This window comes from Mercenaria mercenaria, chromosome 16, assembly GCF_021730395.1.
Source record: "Mercenaria mercenaria strain notata chromosome 16, MADL_Memer_1, whole genome shotgun sequence".
Lineage (NCBI taxonomy): Eukaryota > Metazoa > Mollusca > Bivalvia > Venerida > Veneridae > Mercenaria > Mercenaria mercenaria.
This window is the reverse complement of record NC_069376.1, coordinates 27,343,033-27,355,110: the sequence shown is the minus strand read 5'-3', so window position 1 is coordinate 27,355,110 and position 12,078 is coordinate 27,343,033. Positions and strand designations below refer to the sequence as shown.

General features: G+C 36.0%; 1 protein-coding gene across 2 annotated transcripts in view; it reads left to right on the top strand.

Annotated features, from left to right (window-relative positions):
* The window catches only part of LOC123539629 (serine/arginine repetitive matrix protein 1-like), a 50,590-nt gene extending 39,066 nt beyond the window's left edge, over window positions 1-11,524 (top strand). For both annotated transcript variants that reach the window (XM_053526482.1, XM_053526483.1), the window contains exons 12-14: window positions 38-152; window positions 2,459-2,587; window positions 5,096-11,524. In XM_053526482.1, coding sequence (XP_053382457.1) covers window positions 38-152; window positions 2,459-2,587; window positions 5,096-6,521 — 1,670 coding nt within the window. In that variant the 3' untranslated portion in view covers window positions 6,522-11,524. The remainder of the gene's footprint in view (window positions 1-37; window positions 153-2,458; window positions 2,588-5,095) is intronic.
* The last annotated feature ends 554 nt before the right edge of the window (window positions 11,525-12,078 follow it).

The window sequence follows — 12,078 nt, the reverse complement described above, 5'->3', positions numbered from 1 at the left end:
GTACTTCATCTTTATAACATTTTACACATTTATATAGAAAAGAAACGGCAAGAGTCTGAAGGTTTCAATACAGAAGCAGCTCAACAGAGAAACAGCTGTAACAGTTCAGTACCAACAGGAAAAACTTACAACTTGAACACAAATAGAAACCGGTAATTTTCAGTAAAAGACATTCTGCATGTACACAAGTCAGCTGCATGTTTTGAGGTTTCCTCATCTGTAAAGTTGAACTAAACTGATTTTTTTTAGGGGGACGGGGGGGGGGGGGGGGGGGGGGGTGAAGTACTGGGAATCACAAGTGAGACAGAATCCATAATAGTCATACTGATGTGGTATTCTTGTACATTGTGTATTAATTTCTAATTTTTCGAGTAAAACAGGATGAATGTTGTAGTTGTGCTTTTATCTTTGTAGCCTATTTCTAGATTCAAATCTCGTTACTTAACAAGAATTTTGATACTGTATGCTGCAAATAATAAAATGGAATGAAAAATTATTGTGTGTGCCTTTATACATTTTTGTAATGTCAAAAGACATCTGATATCATTTTCATTTACGCCTGATTCAGATGCTGCGATTAGAATTTGTTGCAAATTGCATAATTAAGCATACAGTGTAAAATAAAAAGAAAACTTGTTTGTTTGAGTGAATATGAAACACATCTCACAAAGAATTGAGACAATTTTCATATTTATATCTCCCCCCCACTGGGGGAGACATATTGTTTTTGCCCTGTCTGTCCGTCCGTCCATCACACTTCATTTCCGATCAATAACTGGAGAACCATTTCACCTAAAACCTTCAAACTTCATCGGGTGGTAGGGCTTATGGAGTAGATGACCCCTGTTGTTTTTGGGGTCACTCATCAAAGGTCAAGGTCACAGGGGACTGAACATGTAAAACCATTTCCGATCAATAACTTGAGAACCACTTGATCCAGAATGTTGAAACTTCATAGGATGATTGGACATGCAGAGTAGATGACCCCTATTGATTTTTGGGTCACTCTATTAAAGGTCAAGGCCACAGGGGCTTGAACATGGAAAACCATTTCCAATCAATAACTGGAAAACCATTTGACCCAGAATGTTGAAACTTCGTGGAATGATTGGACTTGCAGAGTAGATGACCCCTGTTGATTTTGGGGTCACTCCATGAAAGGTCAAGGTCACAGGGACCAGAACATGGAAATCAATTTCCGATCAATAACTTGAGAACCATTAGACCCAGAACCTTCAAACTTAATAGGTTGATAGGACTTACAGAGTAGATGACCCCCATTGTTTATGGGGTCACTCCATCAAAGGTCAAGGTCACAGGGGCTATATGCCTGTCACTCTTCATTTTCGATCAATAACTGGAGAACCATTTAACCTAGAACCTTCAAACTTCATTGGGTGATAGGGCTTACAAAGTAGATGACCCAGATTATTTTGGGGGTTACTCGATCAAAGATCAAGGTCACAGGGTCCTGTACATGGAAAACTATTTCTGATCAATAACTTGAGAACCACTTGACCCAGAATGTTGAAACTTTATAGGATGATTGGAAATGTAGAGTAGATGACCCCTATTGATTTTTGGGTCACTTGATTAAAGTTCAAGGTCACAGCGGCCAGAAATTGGAAAACAGTTTCTGATCATTAGCTTGAGAACCATTTGACCCAGAACCTTTGAACTTCATAGGGTGATAGGATTTACAGAGTGGATGACCACTATTGATTTTGGGGTCACTTGAGCAAAGGTCAAGGTCACAGGGGCCTGAACATGGAAAACACTTTCCGATCACTAACTTGAGAACCACTTGGCCCAGAATGTTGGAACTTCATAGGATGATTGAACATGCAGAGAAGATGACCCCTATTGATTTTGGGGTCACTCGATCAAAGGTAAAGGTCACAGGAGCCAGAACATGGAAAACCGTTTCCAATCCATAACTTGAAAACCACTAGGCCCAGAATGTTGAAACTTCTTGGGATGATTGGATATGCAAAGTAGATGCTCCCTATTGCATCTAACCATCAGTGTCTCTTGGACTTTTGCTCCTGCCCCCTATTGACTTCTTGCCTATTACTACTATGCAGTGGGGGAGACATGTGCTTTTCTACAAAAGCATCTTCTAGTTCACTCATATTTCACGTGCTGCACACCGGTTAAAGCATAATAAATTCTTTTCACTTCTTGGGTAAGATAATCCATATTCACTTAGAACAAACAAGACAGTGTCCCATATGTTCTTTGTTTTATCTTTAAGGTGCGAAATCTACAAACTAAAGAGTGAAAAGTACAAACTAAAGTTCGAAATCTACTAACTTGTGTCCACAAGAAGTATAGATCTTTTGAGAAACAAGTTATGCTGCCAAATTATTGGTAAAAAAAATTCACAGTATACATAAGTAGGGTTGTTTGCAAAATAGGTATTAGTATTATCAATATAGATTAAACTTCTATTTTGCAGCTCAGCAGAGGGTAAATCTAAGGATAAGACAGGAGGGAGCTTAAATAAAAACCATGAGTCGAAAATGTACACTAGGAAACAATTAGTGAATGGAAACAGATTTGATATCCTTGACGATATAGATGATGAGTATGTTATGATAAAGTTAATTTTCACGTTATATAAGCATTTTGATAAATTCTTGTGCATCAGATGCCATTTTTTAAACTGCTTTTTCGACCTCTAACACAATGGAAGTCATGTAACAACTTCACAGGTTTTATGGTGAAGGAAGACTCCATGGAAATAATGCCAGAAATAACGCATCGAGGGGGACACCAGAGTAGAACCACAGACCTCTTGTAAGTAAGCTGGATGGCTTCCTCACATAAAAGAATTCTACACCAAAAGTGGGGTTCCAAACCCGGAATGGTGAGTGGCAAGTTACACAAAGTCAGCAGCTTGAACAGCTTGGCCATGCAAAACATCCTGTGTCGAATGCCTTTCAGTTTATACCAGTGGCATGGAAGACAGAGCATTTTGCAGGTCAAAGTGCTTAACTAGGTGTCTATGGCCAAGTGGTTATGGTCATGGACTTAAATCAATGGTTGCTCCTGTGAGGAAAGGTAGACTGTTTACCCAGGTGCTGGTCTGTGTCAAAAATTATGCACGAACGGGCGGGCGGAATCTCTTTCGCCATCAGAAGCTCTAAAGTCGCCATATGACCTTTAATTGTGTCAGTATGATGTTAAAATCAACAACAACAACAACAAAAATGTGTTCAACTGGTCATGCTTGTTTACATATTAAAGATACATGTTGCTGGATAGTACTGTTTATTGTTTTAGTAGTCACCATTATTGTTTTGTCCCTTTAGAGATTTGTTGGTACACAATAGTAGACAAATTGTAACTCAGAAAATGAATGATCAAACAATTCTGTACATACAAGAAGTTGTAGCTTGCCCACTTAGCTCTGTAGATTAGCGGTAAGTGCAGATCGTTTGATCCCCAAGTGGCACATACATGTATATTTGGAGCATACATGTATATTCACCTGACTATTTTGTAAATGACATCGTGTCTGAAATCATTGTCTTTCACCTCCGATTCGTGCGGAGTTTGCAGTTATTTGCTAGTACTGGTACAGCATAACATAACTGAAATCCTGTTGAAAAAATATGCAAAACCAAAGACAAGCAAACAAGTAGTTGTTGTATTTAAAGTAGATATGTCTAATACATTTTTTACGCTCGTTTTGAAAAAAATGGATGTATTATGTGATGGCGTGTGCGTCTGTCCGTCCGTCCATCGGATCGTCATAATTCGTGTCCGGAGCATAACTTTATAACCATGAAGGTATTAATTTTAAACTTGGCATATAGGTAGATGGCGATGAGATGATGTGCAGAGCACTTGAACTGGCTCTGTAGGTCAAAGGTCAAGGTCACAAATTGACAGGCCTCCTAGTGAAACCTTTAAAACCTTTAAAAACCTTTAATTTCAGAGCAAACCTTTAAAACCTTTAAATCTTCTGAAAAAGCCTTTAAAACGGCCAAATAGCCTGTAATTTTCACTCAAAACCTATATTTTTGTTCAGACTGCTTGCCGTGCCAGTTTAAAGCAAGTAATGGTTATACTACTGTATTTCTTCCCCACTTTTAAGTGTTGTTATTAGGATACTGCTTGTGTATCTTTCATCTGGAGTTTTTCAGAATGTTGTTGTGTTCAGCAGACCACATACATGTAGATGTTTTTAGTAAATACCTATATATATTATGTGTTTTCAACGAGAATTCCGACAAAAATAGCCTTTATTTACTCTTTATTTTTTAATATTTTACACTAAAAGGCCTTTATTTCCATAGATTGGAGCCTTTATAAAAACCTTTATTTTTGTTCAGGCCTGCTAGGAGGCCTGAATTGAGCTAAAAGGTCAAAATTGGCCATCATATTTCGTGTCCGGAGCATAACTAAATAACAATGCAAGGTATTGACTTCAAACTTGGCGTGAAGGCAGGTGGCAATGTGACGATATGCAGAGCACATGAACTGGGTCTGTAGGTCAAAGGTCAAGGTCACAAATTAAGCTCAAAGGTCAAATTTGTCCATCATATTTCGTGTCCGGAGCATTACTTATTAACCATTCAAGGTATTGACTTCAGACTTGAGATTTAGGTAGGTTGCAATGTGACGATGTGCAGAGTGCTTGAACCAGGGTGGTAGGTCAAAGGTCAAGGTTACAGCAAGGTCATATCTACACATCATATTTTGTGTCCAGAGCATAATTTAAAAAGTATTAAAGGTATTGACTTGAAACTTGGAATATAGGCAGAAGATGATGAGATGATGTGCAGTCTGCAACAATTTACATTACAGCCCCTCCCTACCATTTACCCCCCCCCCCCTTTAGTATCCTGTCACCACTACCGCACAGACACATACCCTGCTTGACCCCCACCTTTCCCCACCCACCCACAAAAAAAAAAAAATCCACACGCACACACCTCCCACCAAAAAAAAAAAAAACCTTAAAAATTTTGCTTCCGTCCCCTGATATAAATCTTTGGGCGTTATATTGCCCCGCTTGGCGGAGCTCTTGTTGTCATAATTCTATGCTACTTGTAATACAAATTTCAGCTGATTCGTTATATTTCAGTATTACAAAACCAATTTCTGGAAGCTCCATATCTTCCAATGGTTCGCAGAAAAGCTCTCAGCCACACAGCGGACAATCTCGCCCGACTAGTGGAGGTATGCAAAGTGCAGGGCCTGCTTCTAATGCTGCCAGCTTTTCTAAACCTACACATAGTAACACAAACAATTTCAAAAGTCGGACTTTTCAAAACACAAACAATCAAAATAATTCTAACAGTAGTCGAAATTTTCAAAGAAACGGTGGTTTAGAAGCAAGCAGCAATGCAAGTTCTGCAAAGGAGGGTGACAGAGTTGGAAAAAATGTGAGTGGTGTCAGTACAGATAGAAAAGAGACTCCAAAAGTGAATAGAAGTCTTTCAGATGATGTCAAAAGTGGATTTAATGAGTTTGAAGAAGGTGAAAGAGAATTCGTAAAGGACTGGAGTGTTTTTTATAGTGACGAGGAAGACGATATTGACAACCTGGATTTTGGTAATGGTGCTCCACAGTTTTCAGATAATCAAAACGGTTCACAGTATTATGGTTATGGTCCAAAATCTGGTCAAGACAATTTTGGGTATGGGTACGATAATTCATATCATCCTAGAGCAGATCCGTATCAGCCTCAAGGGCATCAAAGGAGACGAGAATTTATCCCTAGAACAAGAGGATACCACGGTCCAGACTTTAGACCATATTTTGGTGGTCCGCCAGGGTTTCCGCCATACATGAGGGGTCCACCTCCGTTCGCTCAAAGAGGAATGTATCCCCCTCCCCCACCGCCTCATTTCAGAGGAGGCTACCAAGCAAGACCGCCAAGAGCAAGGAATCAAGGATATCCGGGACCGAGATATGGCCCACCTATGGGAATGCCTGGCTATGGTTATGGACAACCATTTGATGGTTCAGTTCCCTTTGGTGGTCCGTTCCATGGAAGGGATCAAAATGTGCCTGATGACTTGAAAAGAAATATAAATAGGCAAGGAAGTAAACCAAAACAATTTAGCCCCAAGAAGTCTTTCAAAAATGATTCTAGCAATGTGCAGAATGCAGATGATAAATGTGTTACAGGTGAGGCTCGGCCTAGTGTTCAAGCCTCAACTAATGCATCTGCTTCTGGAATGAGAGTTCCCTCCCCTGAATTTTGCAGTCAGCAGAAAAACAATGTTCCAGACAGTCATTTTGCCAAGAACATATTCTCAAATATTGAAAACAATCAAGCAGGATCTGGGGGTTCGCTTGATTCACTAGATGACTTTGATCTGTATCAGACTGGTTCTGCATCTACAGACAGTCAGAAATTGAGAGGAACCAGAGCTGAAACACAACCCAGCCAAACCTCACCTTATTCAGGGGTGGATATGGGCCTCGATGAATTCTTGTCTAAAGATAACCTAGGAGTTCCTGCTGGAATGTTTAGCGATAATATAAAAAATTATTACAAGTAGAAAAAAGTACAGATGTATTAGGTTGTTTGGTTTGACAGAATGAAAATAAATTACAGAACCAAACTATCATTCATTTCCTATATTTTTCTAGATACTTTTGAGGTTTTAGTACATTTTGATTCTTGTATTTTTGGAAATGAATTGTAATCAATGTTAGAGGTTATCTATTTGAATGAGTACTCGATCAAAAAAGCATACTGAATGAGCCATTATGCTGGTCAAGTATGTTTTGGGTACAAGTTCAAATTTTTTCAGTATTGAGCTTTCTATTCTGTGCTTATTTTTCTCTACAAATAATGAAAAACAATGATTCTAACAAAAGTGTATTCCAGACTACTGAAACAGCTTAAAGTGAAAATATGTACAGAAATATCAGTGTGTCAGGCATCTACTGATGTTGAATTCAGATGTTTTTATCGATCAGTGGCTTCTGTTGTTTAGGTTCCATTGGAATATATTCAAAAACTTTGCATCATCAAATATGAAATATATCCATTATTACAAAATATTGCACAGTCTTGCACGTCACTGATTGTTGGACAAAAAATAGGTGTAGAGTTAGATAATTTATTTTATAATTAGATACAAAAGCGAAATTTATTTTTTTTGTGTAGGCTGTTCAGATGGACCAGTTTATAAACCTTTTTTGTAATAAAATTGACTGGTTTCTGCATAAAAACTATATTTTCTTACATATATATTTTTTTAAAGCATGGTTGACTGCCTTTGAAAAGCACAGATCAGTTACGATTTTGAGAAAAGAAATCAGATTTTCAAAAATATAAACTCAAAAATTTAAGACCAGTTTTTAAACCCCACCTTGCCATTGGTCAATGTCAAGTTTATGTTTGGAAACAGGAGTAGAGACTGGTTTGTTATCATAGTTTCGTAGGGTGGGGGGGTGTTTATTAAAGATTGAATGTACATTCGGCAATCTTAAAGAAGAATGATAAATGTCTGCAATTAATTCTGACAAAAGTATAGTCAGAATTTATTTTGTTACTTTTTGTATGTTTTTTTAAAACAAATATTCTACACATTTGCAGAAATTTGTGCAATAAATTGTCAGATGGGGGTTGTGAGGGTTGCTCTTTTGGAGAGCTCCAGTTTACAAAGAACTGGTTAAGTTGGGAAGGAAATGTCCACCCTTAAGGGTAGTAATGTCCACCTTTATATGGAGGTAATGTCCATCTTTTTATAAAGGTAATGCCTGCCTTCACAGGGCAGTGATGTCCATCTTTATATGGAGGTAATGTCCACCTTTTACGGAGGTGATGTCCGTCTTTGTATGGAAGCAACATCCATCTTTATAGGGAGGCAATGTCAAGCTTTATTTGGAGGTAATGTCCAGCTTTATAGGGGGATAATGTCTATCTTTAGAAGGAGGTAATGTCCACCTTTTTAGGGAGGTAATGTACATCTTTATAGGGAGGTAATGTCCATCTTTATAGGGAGGTAATGTTCACCTTTATAGGGAGGTAATGTCCATCTTTATAGGGAGGCAATATTCACCTTTATAGGGAGGTAATGTCTATACTTACCTTTGCCTCAGAGGTGTCTTCAGGGTAGTTCTGCTTGATTTATTAACCAAAAGCACTGATTTTATGTCATTTCTATACCGGTAACCTAGACCCAGCATATGGAATCAAAAAGTCTACAAACTGTTTGCAATCTGTGTTTGAATTGATAAAAAAACTACCATGTGATTATCACCAGATGAAATATGATAATGAAAATGTTGACACATGAAATAATCCAAATAATGCCTTAGAATGAGTTTGAGATTTTTGAAGATCTTTAATAATTGGCAAATGAGTACTCAGACCAATACATTTTATTTGACCATGTAACAAAATTATGCTTATTTTCCAACTCGGAAAAATTTCATTATCATCAACATTGCAGAACATTTTCTAAATCAAGAATGTCATAAGAATTGTGACTTTCCTATAGACTCCTTTTAGAAAACCTTTCTAAAGTTGTAATTTTTTTCAGATCAGTCTAGTAAAAAAAATGAGCACACGACACGTTTTAAGTGACTGAATTTTCTAGGTATATCATATATTTTTGAAAAGTTAAGGTTTGATCAAATTCTACATCAAAGAAAAATAAAATTGTTTTGAACATGCCCTGCAGAACTAGCTTAACATTGGTTGAATTGTAGAACTGTACCATTACAGGTGTTGGTAAAGGTTGGAAAATATCTTTTGTATAAATGTGCTATTCTAGTCAATAAACATGTGCTTGTTATTGAGACTGCTTTACAAGATTAAACTTGTACTGTACAAATTATTATTCTGTTGGTCACAAACATTTTTGAGTGAATAATACTGGAATGTAAATTAGATAGATGAAAATTTGTAATGTTTAGGTTAATTAACTAGCTATAATGTTAAATGACATATTCTTTTGATGTACTATACGAGCAAGCAAAACGTCGAATGTCGACCCTGAACTTTTTTATTTCGATATAAATGAGATGTGGAACCAAAATTTGTAGTCCTGTTTGGCGCCATATAACCTATACTGTGTTGGTGCACCGTAAAACCCAAATAAATAAATCGACCCTGAACTGTAAGGAATGCCTTTCATTTTGGAGCTAAGCCACTGTGAAATCATTAATATTTACGTGGAACTAATTTTCATGGAATTTTTAGTTAAATTAAATCGAAACAAACAAGCAAAGTTCCCATTCTTTTTACATTGATAAGTAGAAATCCACAAAGTTATTTCCCTACAAAATTGGCATTTTTGGGCAAAAACCACAAAATTTGATGCACTCAGAATTAAGTGATTTTAAGATAAAATTCGGTATGTATATTTTGTGTATCAGATCCTATTTTTCCACAAAATTGACATCTGTATCTGTAAAGAATGTGAATGAAAAAGAAAATATTTTATGTTGATTTTAATGCCAAAGTAGGAGATGAAAATGATTACACTTGATTACAAAGTAATATTGTGTATTTAGTGAGTTATTTTGATTTTGCAAGTTTTTCTCATTTGCAGAAATCAGAAACATTTCCATGATGAGACTGTAACTTCTTGTACAGTATGTGTTATATGTGCTACAGTGGTTGTGTACATCATGATATATACAGTGTTAAATATTTCTCTGAATTTGAGTAACAGTTATGGTAGTGGACCCATAACGACAATTGGCAGTTACCATTCGATTACATTTTCTTGTATATTATTTCGGCATCCTTTGACTGTCACTTAAATTTGCTTTTAAATAAGAACTGGAGATTGCCGAAATCATATATGGGGAATATGTAATTGAACACCAAATGCCAATTGTCATGACGAGCCGACTACTTTGAACTGTTTTCTTTTTTCCTACTTTTATCTTTGTTTGCTTTTATATGCTGTAAATATAAACTGTAGATTTCATACTTTATTTTTGTTTTACTACAATTTAGTGCTTTGAAAAGTCATAAAAGAGAAGAATGTAAACTTTTTATGTATAAAAATCTCTGAGAAACCATAAACCATATTCTGCTGGAATGAGAGTCTCTCCCCAAAGTAAACCAAATGTTCTAACTGGGGAACATGGCTTGTAAAGTGTTCCTAGAGGGTGTTTGCCCTTGTTTTCTATACAAATTAGATAAAATGCTGTCGGTTCTAACAATCAAAACCAAATTCCTGATTTGTTTAAATTTTATGTGATTAATTTTTGTATAATTAATAAGTTGGTTCTGTTTTGGTGTGTCATTTGATAAATGAATTGTGATAAAGGACTCAGGTAGTGTTTCCGCAAGACTTTTCTGATTGTGTGTAAATATTCCATGTGAAGTTTTGAATACAGAAATGCAGTTTGAATGAAGTTAAATGTCCTTAGCTTGAAAATTACTGAAAAAAAAAGACATTAAGAAAAAATTAGGCATGGTTCAAAGGCGTTTAAGCAGGAAGGCAAGTTGCATGCATTAATTTAATATGCATGGGGAAAACAATGAACGACACAGTGTCCATGTCGTGAAAGTTTTGTATGTTAGCAGATTTCTCAAAAACTACTGTGCCAGAATACTTTCAAACTTTACATTTGTCTTCTGGGTCATAAGGTGACTTCAAAGAATAAATTACATAGCTCTAGCTTTTATTTTGTCAAAATTATGTCCCTCTTTTAAGTTCGAAATATTGGTAAAATATACATGTAACATAGTTTTCTCAGAAACTACCAGTCTAAATGCTTCTTACGGTAATTTCACACATTAAATTGGCCAGAAGGGACAAGTTACATAACTTTCACTTACATTTTGTCAAATTTATATCCCTTTTTATTATTGTAGAAATTTTGTGAAAGCATGCATGTAAGCATGTTTCTCAGAAACTTCACAAACGACTTGAGTTGCATAATTTTGGAAAATGTTGGTAAAAGTTTTGTAGCTCTAGTTTATCTTAAATTCTGCGTAAATGTAAAACAATAAAAACGTTTACTATGTACTTTTTCGATCAGTTGATTGTTTGATGTCTGGAAATATACAGTGGTCAACGATAAAATTACGACTTTTTGCTTGTGCAGCTTGGCAACTTGTGCTCTCTGAGAAATGTTTCTTAATATTTTAAGTTTCAGATTTGTGAGGGCTTTCCTTTGCAAATATTAGACAAAATATAACTGTCACTAAATATTTAAACTACGTTAAATATGCATAAACATATTTGAGCCGTGCCTGAGAAAACCAACATAGTGCGTTTGCGACCAGCATGGATCCAGACCAGCCTGCGCATCCACAGTCTGGTCAGGACCCATGCTGTTCACTTTCAAAAGCCTATTGCAATTAGAGAAACTGTTTGCGCAGGCAGGTCTGGATCCATGCTGGTCGCAAACCCACAATGTTGGTTTTCTCATGGTGCGGCTCATTTTAATTTACTGTATAGGATGCTCTTAAAAGTGCAAAAAATGTTGTGATTTTTGTTTATTTTAAACTGTGCATAGAATGTATAACAAGTGCCATGGTTGCTTTGAATGAGATTATTAATAATAAAATACGCAATACATGTTATGTATTTCCCCTTCTGTTACTGATAATTAAGGATAATGTGACAGTTCAGCAGATCAATATAAACTTGTTTGTTTGGTATGGTTGAACATGGTTGCCATGACAAAGAGCTGCCAGTAAATGCAACTAAAATGCAGTTGAAAAATGGTGATAAACCCAAAACAAGCAAAACTTTCCTTTTTTCGCGCTAAAGACTTATAAAATGATAAATTTGTTGATAAAAATCTTCTCAACTTACACACTATCCTAAGTTGTTAGTACTTGATTTTGATGCTTACAACAGTTTATGTAATACATTCAACTTTGTTCAGTTTATTTATGATTGAGACCTTGGCTGAAGTTTTTGTATTGAGTATGAATTCAGAATTTTCATTTTTCAATGTTATAATTAAATTAGTACAGATCATAATAAAACTTTGCATGAATGTTCATTCTGCTGCTATATCCAGCTCAGCAAAATTTCAGAGAAACAGAAAATTACTGAACATTTCATTTGCTTAATTTTAACTTTCAGATTTCAAACATTCATGAATATGGAATACAGTGCTGATTAATTG